This window comes from Ornithorhynchus anatinus, chromosome 13 (genome assembly GCF_004115215.2).
Source record: "Ornithorhynchus anatinus isolate Pmale09 chromosome 13, mOrnAna1.pri.v4, whole genome shotgun sequence".
NCBI classification, from domain to species: Eukaryota; Metazoa; Chordata; class Mammalia; order Monotremata; family Ornithorhynchidae; genus Ornithorhynchus; species Ornithorhynchus anatinus.
This window is the reverse complement of record NC_041740.1, coordinates 19,345,937-19,363,332: the sequence shown is the minus strand read 5'-3', so window position 1 is coordinate 19,363,332 and position 17,396 is coordinate 19,345,937. Positions and strand designations below refer to the sequence as shown.

The 17,396-nt window shown below is 44.7% G+C and overlaps 1 protein-coding gene across 1 annotated transcript in view; it reads left to right on the top strand.

The window, feature by feature from the left end:
- The window catches only part of PLXDC2 (plexin domain containing 2), a 236,243-nt gene extending 228,829 nt beyond the window's left edge, over positions 1-7,414 (top strand). Inside the window, exon 14 of the mRNA XM_029077538.2 lies at positions 1,726-7,414. Within this exon, the coding sequence (XP_028933371.1) occupies positions 1,726-1,842 (117 nt within the window). The 3' untranslated portion in view covers positions 1,843-7,414. The remainder of the gene's footprint in view (positions 1-1,725) is intronic.
- The last annotated feature ends 9,982 nt before the right edge of the window (positions 7,415-17,396 follow it).

Here is a 17,396-nt window from a genome sequence, read left to right as displayed (position 1 = left end):
CGTATCTCCTCCTGCCTCCAGGATGTCTCTACCTGGATGTCTGCCCGCCACCTAAAACTCAACATGTCCAAAACTGAGCTCCTTATCTTCCCTCCCAAGCCCTGTCCTCTTCCTGACTTCCCTATCACTGTGGATGGTACGACCATCCTTCCCGTCTCTCAGGCCTGCAACCTCGGTGTGATCTTTGACTCGGCTCTCTCATTCACCCCACACATCCAATCCATCACCAAGACCTGCTGGGCTCACCTTTATAATATCGCCAAGATCCACCCTTTCCCCTCGACCCAAACGGCTATCGTACTGGTACAGGCTCTCATAATATCCCGGCTGGATTACTGTGTCAGCCTTCTCTCTGATCTCCCTTCCTCCTGTCTCTCCCCGCTCCAGTCTATTCTTCACTCTGCTGCCCGGCTCATCTTCCTGCAGAAACGCTCTGGGCATGTCCCTCCCCTTCTTAAAAACCTCCAGTGGTTACCTATCAACCTCTGCACAAAACAAAAACTTCTCACTCTAGGCTACAAGGCTCTCCATCACCTTGCCCCCTCCTACCTCTCCTCCCTTGTCTCTACCGCCCACCCCACACGCTCCGCTCCTCTGCCGCCCACCTCCTCACCGCCCCCGTTCTTGCCTCTCCTGCCGTCGACCCCTGGGCCACGTCCTCCCGCAGTCCTGGAATGCCCTCCCTCTTCACCTCCGCCAAACTAATTCTCTTCCCCTCTTCAAAGCCCTACTTAGAGCTCACCTCCTCCAAGAGGCCTTCCCAGACTGAGCTTCCCCTTTTCCCTCTGCTCCCTCTGCTGCCCCTCTACGCCCTTCACCTCCCCTCAGCTAAGCCCCCCTTTCCCTCTGCTCCTCCCCCTCTCCCTTCCCCTCTGCTGCCCCTCTAGCCCTGCCTTCACCTTCCCTCAGCTAAGCCCCCTTTCCCCTCCCCTCAGCACTGTGCTCGTCCACTCATTTGTATATATTTTTATTACCCTATTTATTCTGTTACTGAGTTGTACATCACCTTGATTCTATTTATTGCTATTGTTTTAATGAGATGTACATCCCCTTGATTCTATTTATTGCTATTGTTTTTGTCTGTCTCCCCCAATTAGACTGTAGGCCCGTCAATGGGCAGGGACTGTCTCTGTTGCCGATTTGTAAATTCCAAGAGCTTAGTACAGTGCTCTGCACATAGTAAGCGCTCAATAAGTACTATTGCATGAATGAATTTCTACAGAATTTAGATATGCAGCATGACCTAATAGAAAGACTTGGGATCTGGGTTCTAGTCCCCGCTCTACAACCTGTCTGCTGTGTGACCTTGGGCAAGTCATTTCACTTCCTCTGGGCCTCAGTTACCTCCTTTGTAAAATAGAAATTAGATCCTTCTCCCTCCTACTAAGACTGGGATATCCATATGGGACAGTAACTGTGTCCAACCTGATTAACTTGTACCTACTACAGTGCTTAAAACAGTAGTGTTTTGTACCTAGTAAGTGCTTAACAAGTACCAAGTACCATAATTTTTCCCTCTTCCTAAACTGTGAGCTCTATGCAGGATGGAGTCTTTGTCTGAACTGATAACCTTGTATCTATCCAGTGCTTAGAAAAGAGTGCTTGACATAATTACCATAATTATGGATTATTATTATTCATTTGAGCCACATGGTGAATTACCGGTGCTAATAAAGTTCCCTTTTTCCTCTCTCACTTCTATAATCCCCGTGTCTGCTGTTACAGAGACGTCCGAGCAGATGGCCCACTATGAAGTTTCGAAGAAGTTCTGGACACCCCGCATACGCCGAGGTGGAGCCCGTCGGGGAAAAAGAAGGTTTTATTGTTTCCGAGCAATGCTAAGGAGTCTAGGACCGTGGACCCAGAACAGGCCTAAGGTGTGAAACTTCTACTTTGCCTATATCTTTCAAGGAAAGGAGCCCTTCGCTGCTGTAGTCAGAACGAGAGGAGATTTCTGGATCCATCTCGACCGAGAAGGAACAATCAAACCTTTCTGAGATGCCGGATTCTCACTCAAAAGTAGTTTATCCTGGTGAGATGGTAGATGGTCGTTCATTCACAACAGCTCCGTGGACTTGTGGGAACTGTGACACGACTATCTTGCTGTTGGCTTAGGTGTGGGATTGGCTAGGAAGCAAGAGGAAGGAGAATAAAAGCTTTACTTCCCAAGGGTTCTCACCCCCATGGTTCAAACATTTTTTTTCGGGTGCCTGTTACGACTCTGTAACCCTTTCCCGACAAAGAACGACAATGGGTATCATCCAGGTTGCTGAGCAGACCAATTCACATAGATAGGAATGGACATACCACCACCCCGCCCCCGCCAAATAACCAAATCATTTTCCATCATTTCGGAAGTGAGACCCAGTGGGAGGGAGAGGGAATTTTCAGGTCCAGATTCACCTGTTCCCAACAAGTTCATCACCTTTTCGTGTGAACCATTTTTCTGTGAACACCTTCCCCTGCTTTGGAGTTAATTCCCTCTTTTGGCGGGGATGGGGAGGGTGGCGGTGGAGGGTTCCTAGGTTTTTCTAAAGGGATCGGGGGAATTCTGAGTGTCTGCAGGCTGCTCTAAAAATGCCAGATTCTAATCTGTTTGGAGAGATGGGTTCGCTTCTCCTAAGCACAGTGTCATGGTCAACAAAAGGCACTCCTGGACTCTGGAGACAAAAGCAATGTGGAGTGTTTCTGATGTTTTGGAAGGGAGAACATTGAGAGATTTCAAACAAGTTGGTGTTTGCTATTTCACCAGGTTAGTACTGATTGCTGATTCTTCTGAAGAAACCGATAGAGATCCACCCCCCCAAACCCCAGGCATAAAAAGATTGAAAATCTTTATCAACCCTGCTGAACCATACAGTAATTTTGTTTAAAGCAAATAGTAATTGCATAAATAAATATATATATATATATATATAAAAAGTATATTTTTTTTTATAGCTAACACAAGGCAGGCTCTTGTGACTGTTAAGACTGCTATTTGTCACCTGGACAAAGGAAATGGATTGCATTACTGCATACTTCCATTGAGTTGTAAAATAATCCTTAATATTAGAATATATTTTATGTTGCTGGGAGAGAGTGGTTGGTTCAGATGCAGGACTCTACACCGTCCTGATGAATTAAGTCACTATCCAGTCTCCACCTTCTCTCAACCAGACAAGGTAAAGATGGTGTCAAACGTTCCTGGATTATAAAACCGCGGCAGGAACGTTTCACTTCGGACATGTCAGTCCTACTGCTTTCTCTCCCTGAATCTTCCTCTCTCCCATGACAATGTCCAGCAGAAAAGAAAGAAAAGATAGTTCTTGAGGAGGAGAGGAGTTAATATACACGGAACTTCTGAAGTTGGAATTCTGGTACTATGTGTATCATATCCTTGACAATTTAACCCTCAAATTCTTTATCAACTGTACAATGAAGCCCTCAATTGTGGTTAATGTACAGTGTCTCACGGTGGCAGATTCTTTAATGGACTAGACTTTCTTGACAGGTTAGATTGCTGTTTAGACCTGTGTGAGCTTAGTGACTTTCTCCAGTAAGGAATCGAGTACTGTTGCTTTGGGAATGTTCCTGTAGAAAGCCTTTCACTCTCTGAAGTTATCCAAGGTGAGCTTTAACCTTGTCCTGGCCCAAGTAGGAGTCCTTGGTTAGGAATGTAAAGAATGGTGACATGTAAGTCCCAAGTTCAGTGTGGGAGAAAGATCACCCAACCTCCCTGGTGGAGAAGGTTGAATTAGGCAGCTATAACTTGGTGGCTAAAGCGATTGAATTCTGAAAATACAAGCCAACAATCGAGACAGCCTTCTTTGGGGCTCAAGATGCTGTATTTCCAGGAGATCGGGTGGTCGATTCATGTCTTCCTCCAGCAGTAGATGGACTAACTTTACAATTACATCATGCTACAAGCAGGCTTGAAGGCCTGATGTCCACCTTAGGAACAAAACTGGACCATAAATTATCTTCTATACCTTACACAAGAATTCAGAAGATGCTATGAAAATGCCCTCTCCTCTAGATAGTGGGGCCTGAGGAGTGTTGGCCAAGGGTTGAAAGAGTCTCCTAAGAGGAGTGAGCTAGTGGGAGATTTGCTGGGGGAAGACAAATGTGATAGTGAATGGTCCTGCAATGTCAGGAAGGATGGGGTAGGCATTGGAAAATGGCTGAAATCTGTCCTATTCCACATATTCCTTTCCCAGGATCCTCCATCTTCTCCTGCCGTGCTTGAAGCACACGACGTAGGAAAGAGAGGACTTCTGGAGAGTCTGCAAAAACAATGGCTCAAGGAACCTTGACCCACTCTGTTCCAAGAGTGGGTGGCAGTATAGGCAGGGGATATTGCCAGGAGAGAGGGTGAGAAAAATTACCCATATACCTAGGGGTGGAAAGGGAGGAAAGAGACCAAAAATGGAGATGACAAAAGAAGATGGGGAAAAAGAGTCCCAGAGAAAAGTTAAGTAAAGAACGCATGTTTGTAAAATGAGTCAAGGACAAGGGCATTTCAGACATCAGAACAGACTCTTTAAGGGAGAGGAAGGTAGTCTAAGACACTGAGAGGCAGCATCCTGCCCTCGTGAATGGGTACCTGGACAAATGCAGGACAGCAGATCTGATAGAGGGCTGGTCCTGTCTCCATGCTCCTAAACCACCTTAGGACAGATTTGAGATTGAGTCTCATCTCACTAGAAAGAATCAAGGGACTCAGCCTTCTTGTGCAGGTCAACCTCTCCAATTTGCCATTTGTGGTTAACTCTCACTGAAAGGAAGCTTTGGAAACATTCAGGTTGACCAAGTTCTATATTTTATGGATTCCTTCCACTCTACTTTTTAACCGAAGAGGCTGTAGGAGAATCTTTCCTTTCCTGTCCCCTCACATAACTGAGACAAAGAGCCTTCTAGACACCAGCAATTTGGATATGCCTCCACTGGCACCCTCCAGAAGCACAAGAAAAGTCTAAGTGGCTTGTTGTGGTCCTACCATTTTCCCTCATTCTAACTTAACCAATCCACGAATCATTATTACTATTATTTTAATCACTATTACAATTAGTTTTCAACCATCGGGAAAACGATAATGGTCGCGTGAGCTAATGTTGAGATGTCCTGTCCACAGGACACTATGGCAACACAGAAATCTCTAGAGATAACCTAATCTATCCCCATTGCCTTTAAAGGAAGAGTTTCTCCAAATATTCCAGAGGTGAGCTGCTCAACGATCTGTAATGAAAGAGGAATAGACCACCTCTGCTACGAATCAGGAATCCTCATGATAAGAGTAAGGGCCCTTAGGAACGGGTGAAAGTGTCTTTGGTGCATTAGCTGGATGATATGTAAGCCTAGTGAAAATGAAAATGCACACAGTGAATGGGACAATTCAAAAAACACTGCCAAAGTGGGCCTCTGTTCTTTAGAAGAGTCTACGTATGAATGTGGGGAAAATGATTGGACGATAAGGACAGGATGGAAGATGAATAGGCCCCCAGAGAGTAGGGGAGCCTGCTGTGGCTTTTGAGACAGGGAGAAATGACCCTAACGGGGACAGACCCACCCAAGTCTTGATGAGGCCAGCCTTAATCCCTAACCTTGAACCATTCTGGCTACACCCAAGAGGATGACTAAATTATCAACAGGCTTACCCCTTGGAATAGGCAAGGAAGGCACATTTCCCTCTTTCCCTCCCCAGGGGATCTGAACAAAAAGGAGTGAACCAGAAATCACAGCCCACACAGCTGGTGGCAGCTGCCATAGAACTGGGGTCTTGACCTATTAGTCTCTCTTTTTTCCATAAATGACTCTTTCCCTGAAGACTTAGTTAACAGTTCTCCTAGCTGGACTGCCTTGGGTGACCCTCATTTGACAGTCAGTACTCACTCAAGTGCTCGATTCAAAATTTTTCCTTCTCTTTCCTTAGTGTCGGTGGACTTCCAAACCTAGGGTAGTTTCCAAATTGCTTGAAGGAGATCCACGGAACTAAAGAGGTTCTGAAAAAAAAATCACAGGCAGGAGGGTTTACAGGCCTAAGCCTCAATTCCTCTCAGGTCCCCTCGAACCAGCTATTCCGGAACTGATAAGTGGCTTGAAAGGGATTTGGATCTTTTTAGAATGTCTGATTGAGAAAGGCACACTGACATGTGTCTTAAGCGATGACTTCCATCATCCAAGTCTAAGCTAGAATTGGCTGGCTCCTAAAAGCAAATATCGCATTCTGTGGCTGGGCCTGTGAATATCATGATTTGGAAGGCAAAGGAGGCCTCTGAGCAATCCCAGCTGGCAGCTGGGAATCAGAGGAGAGTAATAACTGGGAATTTCTGACTATTTCTGGGGAATCTTACCATCCAGGAGGTTTAGCAGACAGGTCTGATAGCTGAATGAGATCTAGCTTTGAAATTGGATCTTGTGCAGTCCAGAAGTCCAGGACCTCAGGGTGGCCATAGCACTGGAGTTTCTGAGAAGGGATCAATGTATGGTTCAATGAAATCACGTAGCTTTCTCCTGAGTTGGGAGAGTTTTGACAGGAGGCCTGTGTTGCCAAAAAGGGTGAAAAATCATGGAAACAAAAGACACAGCACTTATAGAGGACCTATGTGCACATTTTGCAAAGATTCACTCTGCCTCCTCCAAATCTAGTTTCTCGTGTTTCAGGGACTCCTTCCCCGCTAACCCTGGTGAATAGAGCAGAATGGAACGCCCCCAATTCTGAGTCTCCTCTCTCCCTCTCTCTCCCCACAACGTTCCTACCATCCCGATGGAAAACTTCCATTCTGCATTACGTTCTCTTCTCGAATTCGAATGGCCGCTGTTTCCTTGAATTACCTGAGCCTGCAGATGTAAAAGCCATTGTGTCTGTCTGAATTTGCACTAATGAGGTTTCAGAGCAAAGGCGGTGTGACCTACATAGGAAACCTCTATTGAAACCCAATAATGCAGATACTACATATTTCTGCCAACTTCCTGGTTATTATTTTACTGTAAGGGTTAAACTATCGTTACACCTGAATGTATTTCAATACTTAATTTTATTTGCATCTATTTTTTTTCTCCTTGGGATTGCTCTATTGCTGCAATAATTCATGATTTTTGTTTTCTGATACGGCTTCTTACACTTACTTTCTTGGTAAGCTCTTTAGGGTCTGCTCTCAAAACATGAGGCCCAGTTCCTCAGTAGCCAATGTGTAAAGAAGCCAGTCTCTGGACTACTGGACTGAGTCAGTTCACCCTAAACATCCCAGAAGCTGGGGTTGATCAATTACTTGTGTTCTCGCTATTGATTTTTCAGTTTTCATTCATTTCATTTTCGTTTGAAAGTCAGTAAATTTGGAGTTTTAGGAGGGGAAAAGGGAGATGTTTATGTATTACTGCTGTTACGTTTGACTACATATTAAACAATAAAAGAGGTTTTTTGGGTTTTAATTTCTTACAAATACCTTTGGTCTCGTGTGTTCGAGCATTGACTCTGGAAACGAAACGTCCTCCGGTAGCCGAGCCCCTGCATCTCTGCTCCCTTCTCCTCAGAGATGAACCGGTGTGACCTGAAAAATACGGGAATCCTGAGCTCAGCGAAACCTAGCTCCATCCCGGACAAGTCGGCCAGTATTCGAAAACACAGCCTACTCCCCTGGAAAGGGCTTTTTGGAAATTTTGTCTGTGGAGGAACCTTGGAGAATCAGGTTGGCGAAATGGCCAAACAGAACGGTTCTAATGGATACCAACCCTCAGTCCCAGGGTCACTCTGGGCTTGGGTTTCTCCCGTCCAGAGATCTCCTCGAAGGGTTAACTGACCCTGTTGCACTGGACTCTCCTAAGCACTTCCGGACAGCACCGTGCATATGGTAAGTGTTCAATAAATACCAGTGATTGATTGAGTGGGGGGCTGTGAGGAAAATCGGGACTGCTGGGCCCTACAGAGTCATTAATTCATTCATCTTTATGGAGTGCTTACTGTGTGCAGAGCACTGTACTTAGCACTTGGGTGAGTACCATACAACAATAAATAGGCACATTCCTTGCAATGCCATGTTGTGCTATACCCAAATGAACACACGTCATCAGAAAAACGTTACCTGATTCTGCTTTTTCCGTGTTCAGCCAGAACCGACAGTTGGACTCGGTCTTCAGACCTAGTCCCAGCCTACCTCCTGCTTGAAGGGGCAGCACTGCTGCCGTGTTGGGATGCTGTGGGGAGGACAGAAGACAATTTGAAGTTGGGCAGAGGTAGGGTGGAGCAGGAAGGGGAGGGGAAGATGAGGAGGATGATGATGACGATGCACCTGGCCCATCCCTGGCTTCCTCTCTCTCCCTGGCGAGACGGCCCAGGCTGGTCCATGGGGTTGGCATTGCCCCGGGTGGTGAAGCAAATGGAAAAAAGTGGTGTCAATCAGGATACTGAGTGGAGACCGTGGGGGTAGGAGGAGTCAGAATCTGGAGCCTGGGCTGTGCTACGTTCTCAGAAGCACAGAAAACAGGTTTGGGAGCCACGTGAGGCAGTGGTAACCTGATCATCAATTTCCAATGGAGGGTCGATGCAGCCACTGGACTTCCAATCAATGGTATTTATTGAGCGCCTATTACATGCAGAGGACGAGGGAGAGTACAATCTGAAAGAATTAGCAGACAAAATCCCTGCCCAGGATGAGTCTACAGTCTAGAGGATGTCCAATAAAGTAAAAGTCAGCTGAGCTATCGTAGTCACCCTTGCTCAGAATCAACACACTGGTGGGGCTCTAAGACATCTAGAATTGATGAATAGCATAATTTGGGGTAATTTGGGTTAAAAAAAATGAATAGGCAACCTGGCTTTATGATACGATTCTTTCTTTATGACATTGTTCCAAGGAGAAAATTGTTGCCTCCTTACAATGTTTCTATTTTAAGACATGGGTTTTAGAAACCAATTTTGGCAGAAGTCCAAGGAGTGCCTGAAGTTGAGTGTGAGAATAGATTTTAATAAGAGACAAGTAAGTAAGCAAATCAATCAGTAACAATATATAGCACACTGTAAAGGCTGAATACCATTTCTGACATTTATTAAGTGCAAAGCACTGTGCTAAGTGCTTGGATAAGAACAAGAAAATGAATTCAGGCCCTGTGCCCTGTTCCACTTTGGGCTCATAATCTAATTGGGAGTGGAGAGAGAGGTAGAATTACTGGAATAATAGTATTTATTAAACAGTTACTGAGTGCAAAGCACCGTACTAAACACTGGAAAAGAATACACAAGGTAAAAACTACAGACCCCCAGCTTTCAAGGGGCTCACAATCTAAGAATGTTTATTGCTATAAATTGTCAATTATAAAATATTTATGTATATTAGTGTCTGACTCACCCTCTAGACCGTGAGCTATCTCTGGGCAGGGAATGTTTCTACCAACTCTGTTGTGTTGTACTCTGCCAAGTGCTTAGTAGAATGCTCTGCAGATGGTAAGCGCTCAAAGAGAAGCAGCATGGCCTAGAGGATAGAGCACAGGCCTGGGAGTCGGAAGGACCTGGGTTTTAATCCCAGCTCCGCCACTTGTCTGCTCTTTGACCTTGGGCAAGTCATTTTGCTTCTCTGTGTCTCAGTTCCCTCATCAGTAAAATGGGGATTAAGACTGAGCCCCTTGTGAGACAAGGATAGTGTCCAACCTGATTAAATTGTATCTATCCCAGCGCTTAGAACAGTGCCTGGCACATAGTAAGTGCTTAACAAATACCATAAAAAAATATTGGTTTTGATGATGCTAAAAATATGGAGGGAAAGTGTGACAGTGAGGGACACACAGGGAGAAAAATCAAGCCATCAAAATGTAAAATGAAGATTAAAGATGAGGGCTGAGATAAATCACAATAAAAACAAAAGCCATAGGGTGCTGTGGCTACAAGAGCGGCATTTCAGGCTTCTCCTGGATCAGAGCCTACCAGTCTTAGCCCCAGTGACCACCACAGCTGAGGCCTTTCAGCGATCTGAGGAGGCAGCACCAGGTCCAGCTGCTGCTACTTTTGTCTGCCCTGCATCCCTCCATGACTGAGCTGGAGCAAGGCAGGATGGAAAGGAAATGCCAGGATGAGGTGATGGGGGCAAGAGGGAGTAGAGAGACTGAGGCACGGAGTTCCAGCTTACCTGCTAAAGCAATCCCAGCAAATCCAAGGGCTGAGGTGAGTGCTCCTGCATTTTCTGTCTTCCCTGAGAAAATAGAGCAAAATAAGAATAAGAATAACAGTGGTATTTGTTAAGCCCTTACTATGCACCAGGCACTGTTCTAAGTGCTGGGGTAGACACAAGGTAATTGGTATGGACAGTTCCTGTCCCATATAAGGCTCACAGTCTTCATCCCCATTTTCCAGATGAGGTAACTGAGGCACAGAGAAGTGAAATGAATTGCCCAAGGTCACCCAGCAGACACGTAGCAGAGCTGGGATTAGAACCCGGGTCCTCTGACTCACAGGCCCATTCTCTATCCACTAGGCCATGCTGCTTCTCTAAATCATCCAAACCATACTGAAAACAAGTTGAATTCGACAATGAAAAGATTGACAGCAAAATGTTTAGGTCAATCACTGCTCGAACCGTGCAATCCAAGCTTGGCCTGCTGGCCGGGTGAATGGGACTCGGGGAGAAACTGCTACAAACACCCCAAAGCGGTGTGTGGCCTAGCAGAAAGAGCATGGCCTAGGAGTCAAAAGACCTGGGTATTAATCCTGGCCCTACCTTTTGTCTGCTGTTTGACCTTGGGCAAGTCACTTCACTTCTCAGGAACTTAGCTTCCTCATCTGTAAAATGGAGATTCTCCCTCCTAGTCTGTAAACTCTGAGTGAAACAGGAACAATGCCTGATCTGACTGTGCTGAATCTACCCCAGTTTTTAGTATAGTGCCTGGCATATACTAAGTACTAGAATACCAATATGAAATAAGGCCTTCTGCCTACACTACTCTCCAACCGGTGGTGGGTGGGAGGAGGGAGGCTTCTCTTTTTTTAAAATATGGTATTTGTTAAGCACTGTGTGCCAGGCACTGTACTAGGTGCTGGGGTAGATACAGCTAAGCAAGTTGGACACAATCCATGTCCCACATGAGGTTCACAGTCAGAACCCCCATTTTACGGATGAGGGAACTGAGGCACAGAAGTCAAGCCTGTCTCCCCCGATTAGACTGTAAGCACGTCAAAGGGCAGGGACTGTCTCTATCTGTTGCCGACTTGTACATTCCAAGCGCTTAGTACAGTGCTCTGCATATAGTAAGCGCTCAATAAATACTATTGAATGAATGAAAGTGTCTTGCCCAAGGTCACACCTCATTCCTCTGTTGTTCAACAGGAGTGGACAGGCTGCCCTGAACATCAAAAAAAAGCAACTGCAGGATATAAGAGATGGAGAGGAGATGGCATGATCAGGGGTTTGGAAGAATCATCCAGGTTTGCCCAGTGGTCTTCTCCTCACTGTGTGCCTGTGGAGACGCAGCCGGCAGAGACCCCTTCCTCTTCCCCTGCCTCCGTGAGTGATGACAATAATAATGATGGTATTTGTTAAGTGGTTATGATGTGCCAGGCACTGTACTAAGCGCTGGGGTACATATAAGCACATCGGGTTGGACACAGTCCCTGTCCCATGTGGGGCTCACAGTGTCATCAGTCTTCACTTTACAGATGAGGTAACTGAGGCACAGAGAAGTGAAGTGACTTGCCCAAGAGCAGAGAGAGAGCACGGCCTAGTGGAAAAAACACAGGCATGGGAGTCAGAGGACCTGGATCCTTATCCTTTCTCTGCCTTTTGTCTGCCATGTCACCTGGAAAATATCACTTCACTTTTCTGTGTTTCCGTTTCCTCATCTATAAAATTGGGATTCAATATCTGCTCTCCCTCCTACTTAGACTGTGAGCCCCAAGGTGGGGGAACAGAGAATAGGCCTGACTTGATTCCCTTATTATTATATTATTTGCTAAGTTCTTACTATGTGCCAGGCACTGTACTAAGCACTGCCGTGGATACAAGCAAATCGGGTTGGACACAGTCCCTGACCTATGTGAGGCTCACAGTCTCAATCCCCATTTTACAGATGAGGTAACTGAGGCACAGAGAAGTGAAGTGACTTGTCCAAGGTCACACAGCAGACAAGTGATGGAGCTAGGATTAGAAGCCATGACCTTCTGACTCCCAGGCTTGTGGTCTATCCACTATGCCTTGCTGCTTCTCTATTGATTCTACCCCACTGCTTAGAGCAGTGCGTGACACAGAGCACTAAACAAATACCATAATGATGACAAATGAAGCAGGTTGGGAGTTTTCTACTGCGCTTCCTGTTTCAAAGCCCTTACATCCTATTTTTGGCTTTTATTAAGCGCTCATTCACTCTGTGCTAAACACTGGGTAGATGCGAGTTAATCAGATTGGACATGGTCCTGGTCCCACAATCCCGTGCTCCTAGGCCCCAGGGCATAAACACAGCCTTGAAATGTCAGCACTTAAGAAATCTGCTTGACACTCCTCCGTAGGGCATGAGGATAATGGGTTCTCTGAACTCTGGCTGAGGTCTTCACCCTTTTAATGGTCCTGAACAACTTCCTAAATAAATATTCTGGGAATGCTGATTATCCTAAATGTTTTTTCTAAATAAACTTTCCAAGAGAGGCAGTAGGGTCTACTAGAAAGGGCAAAAGACTGGGAGTTGAGACTGAATTTCTATTCCCCACTCTGCCTCTGCCTGTGATGTGACCTAGAAGCAGCAGCATGGCCTATCAGTTAAAGCTTGGGCCTGGAAGTCTGAAGGACCTGGGTTCTAATCCTAGCTCTACCACATGTCTGCTGTGTGAACTTGGGCAAGCCACTTCACTTCTCTGGGCCTCAGTGATCTCATCTTTAAAAATGGGGAAAAGGCTGTGAGCCCTATGTGGGCCAGGGACTATGTCCAACCTGATTATCTTGTATTCACCCCAGGACTTAGAACAGTACCCAGTGCATAGTAAGCAATTAACAAATATCATTTAAAAAAACAGCTTTGAGGGCTTCGGTTTCCTCATCTGTAAAATGGGGCTAAGACAGATTGTGAGCCCCATGTAGGACAGGAATGTGTCTGCTTATTCTTATACAGTACTCTCCCAAGTGCTTAGTCCAGTGCTCTGCACCCAATTAGCGCTCAATAAATACGAGTGACTGAATGAATGAAAAGGCTTGTATCTACAAGAGAAGCAGCATGGCTTAGTGGAAACGGCACAGGCTTGGGAGTCAGGGGTCGTGGGTTCTAATCCCAGCTCCGCCACTTATCAGCTGTGTGACTTTGAGCAAGTCACTTAACTTCTCTGTGTCTGTTACCTCATCTTTAAAATGGGGATGAAGACTGTGAGCCCTACATGGGACAACCTGATTACCTTGAATCTACCCCAGTGCTTAGAACAGTGCTTGGCATATAGTAAGCGCTTAACAAATACCATCATTATAACCTCAGTGCTGAGCATCTAGGAAGCGCTTAATGATTGCCATTCTTGGAAGAATAGCACGTCAGGCTTCTCTCCTTTGGGATTAATTTCTAAATAATCAATGGTAGAACGCGAAGTGGATTCTCAGGTTGCAGTCAGGATGTGTGCCTGCCGCGGAGGGTTACTGCATATGTTACTTTCACAGTAAGCACTTACATCATTTCCTACCAGAACACTCTGAACTCTCCTAGAACACCTAGAGGGCAGATATAGGATCACGCTTACTCCAAGACACAAATGATTGACTTACAAGATAATCAAGTTGCACTTTGGGAGAAGGCAAGTCAATGGCCAATTAATTATATTCACTGAGGAATTGCAACTGATTAGAGAGGGCAACCTCCTATGATAGGCCTCTCGGCAGGCTACAAATAAAAGATTGAAGGGGAGCTAACTCTGCCATTCAGCGAAAGGATCAGACAAAAGCTTTTGAAACAAAGCAGAATCCCTGAAGAGAAAGGTAACAGAAAAGGCGGTGCTGGACACGTGGATTCTGGATGGGGCTTCCAGGCCGCTGGTGACAAGTCTTCCCAAGGGGAAGGACCAGGGCTTGGTTTATGTCAGATTAAACTGATCCAGGCCGTTTGAGTCGTTTGGTGTGAAACTGCTGCTGTTGACTGACTCAAGCCTAAATTCCAGGCATAATTCCTAAAGCTTGTGCAAACATAGCTCAAGGAAAGAAAAAAAAAGAAGCAAAGGAACAAAGTCTAACTCGCTTAGAAACCAGTGCCCTAATTTCTTCTGCGTGTCTTCTGTTGCCTGCCTGTCCTTTTGTATTCAACTTCTGACAATAATCTCCTGAAGACCTCTAGACTGTAAGCTAGCTGTGAACAGGTCTACCAACAACTTTACTCTCCCAAATGCTTAGTGCTCTGCACACAGTAAATGCTCAATAAATACCACTGATTGGTTGATTATGGCCTGTTTCACAGGAAGATCCAATAACTGAGCAACATGGCCTGAAAAATATTCAGATTTATGCTTTCTGAGAAAATCATTTGTGGCTCTGCAGTAAAAGAGATACTGCTCAGTTTGGCCTTATAAGATGGGTTACTCATGACAGTGTTCTGGCCAAAACTTGTAAACAGCAGTATGACCTAGTGGAAACAGCACAGACCTGGGAGTCAGTAGAGGACTGGGGTTCTAATCCAGCTTTGCCACTTGCCTGCTGTGCAACTTTGGGCAAGTTTCTTAACTCCTCTGTGCCTCAGCTTCTGCATATGTAAAAAAAGGGGAGAAGATATCAGGGGTAAGAAGCAGCGTGGCCTGAAAAGAGGACAGCCCTGGAAACCAGAGCACCTGGGTTCTAATCCTGGCTCTGCGAACAAATTGTTTAACTTCCTTACAGTTCAATTTCCTCATTTAAAAAGTGGGGATTCAATAGCTGTTCTCCTTCCCTCTTAGAGGTTCATCTGGTCGGACACAGATCCTGTCTCATGTTGAGATCATAGTCTCTCTACCCCAGCTCTTGAAGTCCTTAAATACCATTATTATTATCATTATTATTAGTATTATAAATTTTGTTAAACAAGACTTCCATAGAATGGACAATCAGGCCCCATCCACCCAGGCCTGCCACAATATCATCCAGAGTAACAATAATAATAATAAAGATAATAATAATGATAATAATTGTGGTATTTGTTAAGCACTTACTATGTGCTAGGCACTATATGAGTAGTCTTTCTTTATAACCCTTCATCTGCCGGTGCACCTTCCACAACTACATTAGTTCCAGCTAATTACATTAGCTCCCTGTTTTTGCCAGTGAGGCAGGAAATGGTCACACTCTGGTCCAGTTTCAAAACCTCAATCTGTAAACTTAAAACTTGCACTGAGAAACATAAAGTACGAGGCATCTAGAGAGTCAGGAATCCATTTATCTCCTAACAAATAAATGTTCTAACAAGAATAATACTCACCATGGCATTTGTTAAGCGCTTAAAATGTGACAAACACTTATCTAAGCACTGGGGGAGAATCAGGTAAATCAAGTCAGACCCATTCCCTGTCCCACATGGAGCTCACAGTCTAAGGAGGAGGGAGAATAGGTATGAATCCATTTCACAGATGAGGAAACTGAGGCACAGAGAAGTGACTTTCTTATGGTCACAGAGCAGGCAACTGGCAGAGCTGGGATTAGAAACCAGCTCTTCTGACTCCCAGACCCCAGGCTCTTTCCATTAGGCCAGGCTTGTTCCCCTACTCTTCCTTTCACATTGTGTGGAGGAAACGTCTCTGTTCTCTTGGACTCTCCCAAGCGCTCAGCACAGTGCTCTGCAAACAGTAAGCACTCAATAAATACAACGATTGTCACATTCTGGAGGGAATTCAATAACAGAAGTTCTCTGGTTTGTGTCCCTTGTGTTTTAGGGATATCCAGCTCTTCATTCACCTGACAGGACTTCTTACTTCAGATGGAATCTCCAGAACTACAGGACAAGGAAAAAGAACAACTTTCCCAATCTTTTTTCTTATGAACCCCACTGGTTCTACAACTTTCTCCACAACAAGTCCCCACATCTACAGATTCCAGCTATGACTAGTAGTTCCCCGATTCTTTTTCATTTCAGACTCCTGGTTTATTTCATCCCAGACCCCCAACACGATCACCTGTGTCAATGGACACAATTTGTTTACAGCTTTCATTAGGAAGCCAGCCACTTTATGCCAGGAAGTTTTTCTTCCCTCAAGAAACACCACACCAACTTTCATCTTCTCCTCCAATGTTCCCGTTAGCGGTTTGATCGGTAGTTTTGAGATATTTAGAAATGATCTTGGAAACCTAACGCAATTGTTAAAATGTGTCATTCTATGAAGGGAGGACAAAGAGAAGAGAAGAGAAATTGCCTCCTATTTCTCTCTTCTCTAAGAATTTTTTTTCTTTCCTCTAAAGGATTTGTCAATTACCAGACATTTTCAACTCTAAAACCTAACCCTTTGCCTAAACCTCCAATTTCTTCAAACACCAAAATAGATCTCAGAACCAGAGAAATCTGCAACAGTTTCCCTCAGTGACTTGCAAGGGTAATCAGAAGAGCTGACCCCCTCTCATCCTTAGAAAAGAACTCTTCAGGGCAGATAGCACCTTGTTGATTTAACGAAGTTGAAATATGCATGAGATTGAGGAATTCTGAAAGTAGTAAATCTCTTCAGTGAAATTGAGACACTGTCAACTAAAGGACATCCCTGATGAAATATGTTGAATTTGCCTTAAATTTCAAGAGCAATGAGTAAGGTACAAAGAAATCCTAAAGCTTTTCTTTTTCCCCCACCTTGGTTAAAAAAACATTATATTTTGAAGAAACATTAGATGGAAAAATAAACCTGGCACAGTTTGGCTGCTACCTGTCCTAGAGTCTATGACTACATGTCCAGAATAAAGAAAATAATTTGCTTTAGATTAAATCACTTTTTTGAGATTCCATTTGCCATCACTTTAAACTTTTTTTTTCCTTGACTTGGAACTAACAAGTTCCTTTAGATTCACTAAAGGCAAATTTGTTTTCTAATGGCAAAGCAGTCATATAATTCTTCTTATCTGAGTTGCCCTCATCAATGATTGGTTTAAAACAGGCATACCTAATTCTTGAATTAAAACAGGCCAAATTCAATGGCTGTAATTTTATATCGTAAACAAATCCGACAACCTAGAAGAATCCAAAACAACATGAAAGTTCTCCTTTGATTCCACACTTGAAAAAGAAGCCCAATTTATTTTATGAACTTCCTCCTCTGAGGCTGCTGTGTCCCAGAAGCCACCACAATGCTGATGCATGCACAGTCCCCTGTAGCTCATAAGTACAAATTGATTTACGTATGCTATTTAGCCATTATGCATTCACTTATGCATCCTTCCCTACTCTTGCTATTTCCGGGGGCCTCTATGCCTTTCCTTCTAATTTTTTACTCTCTGTCTACTCCGTGTGATTGTGAGCTCCTTGAAGGC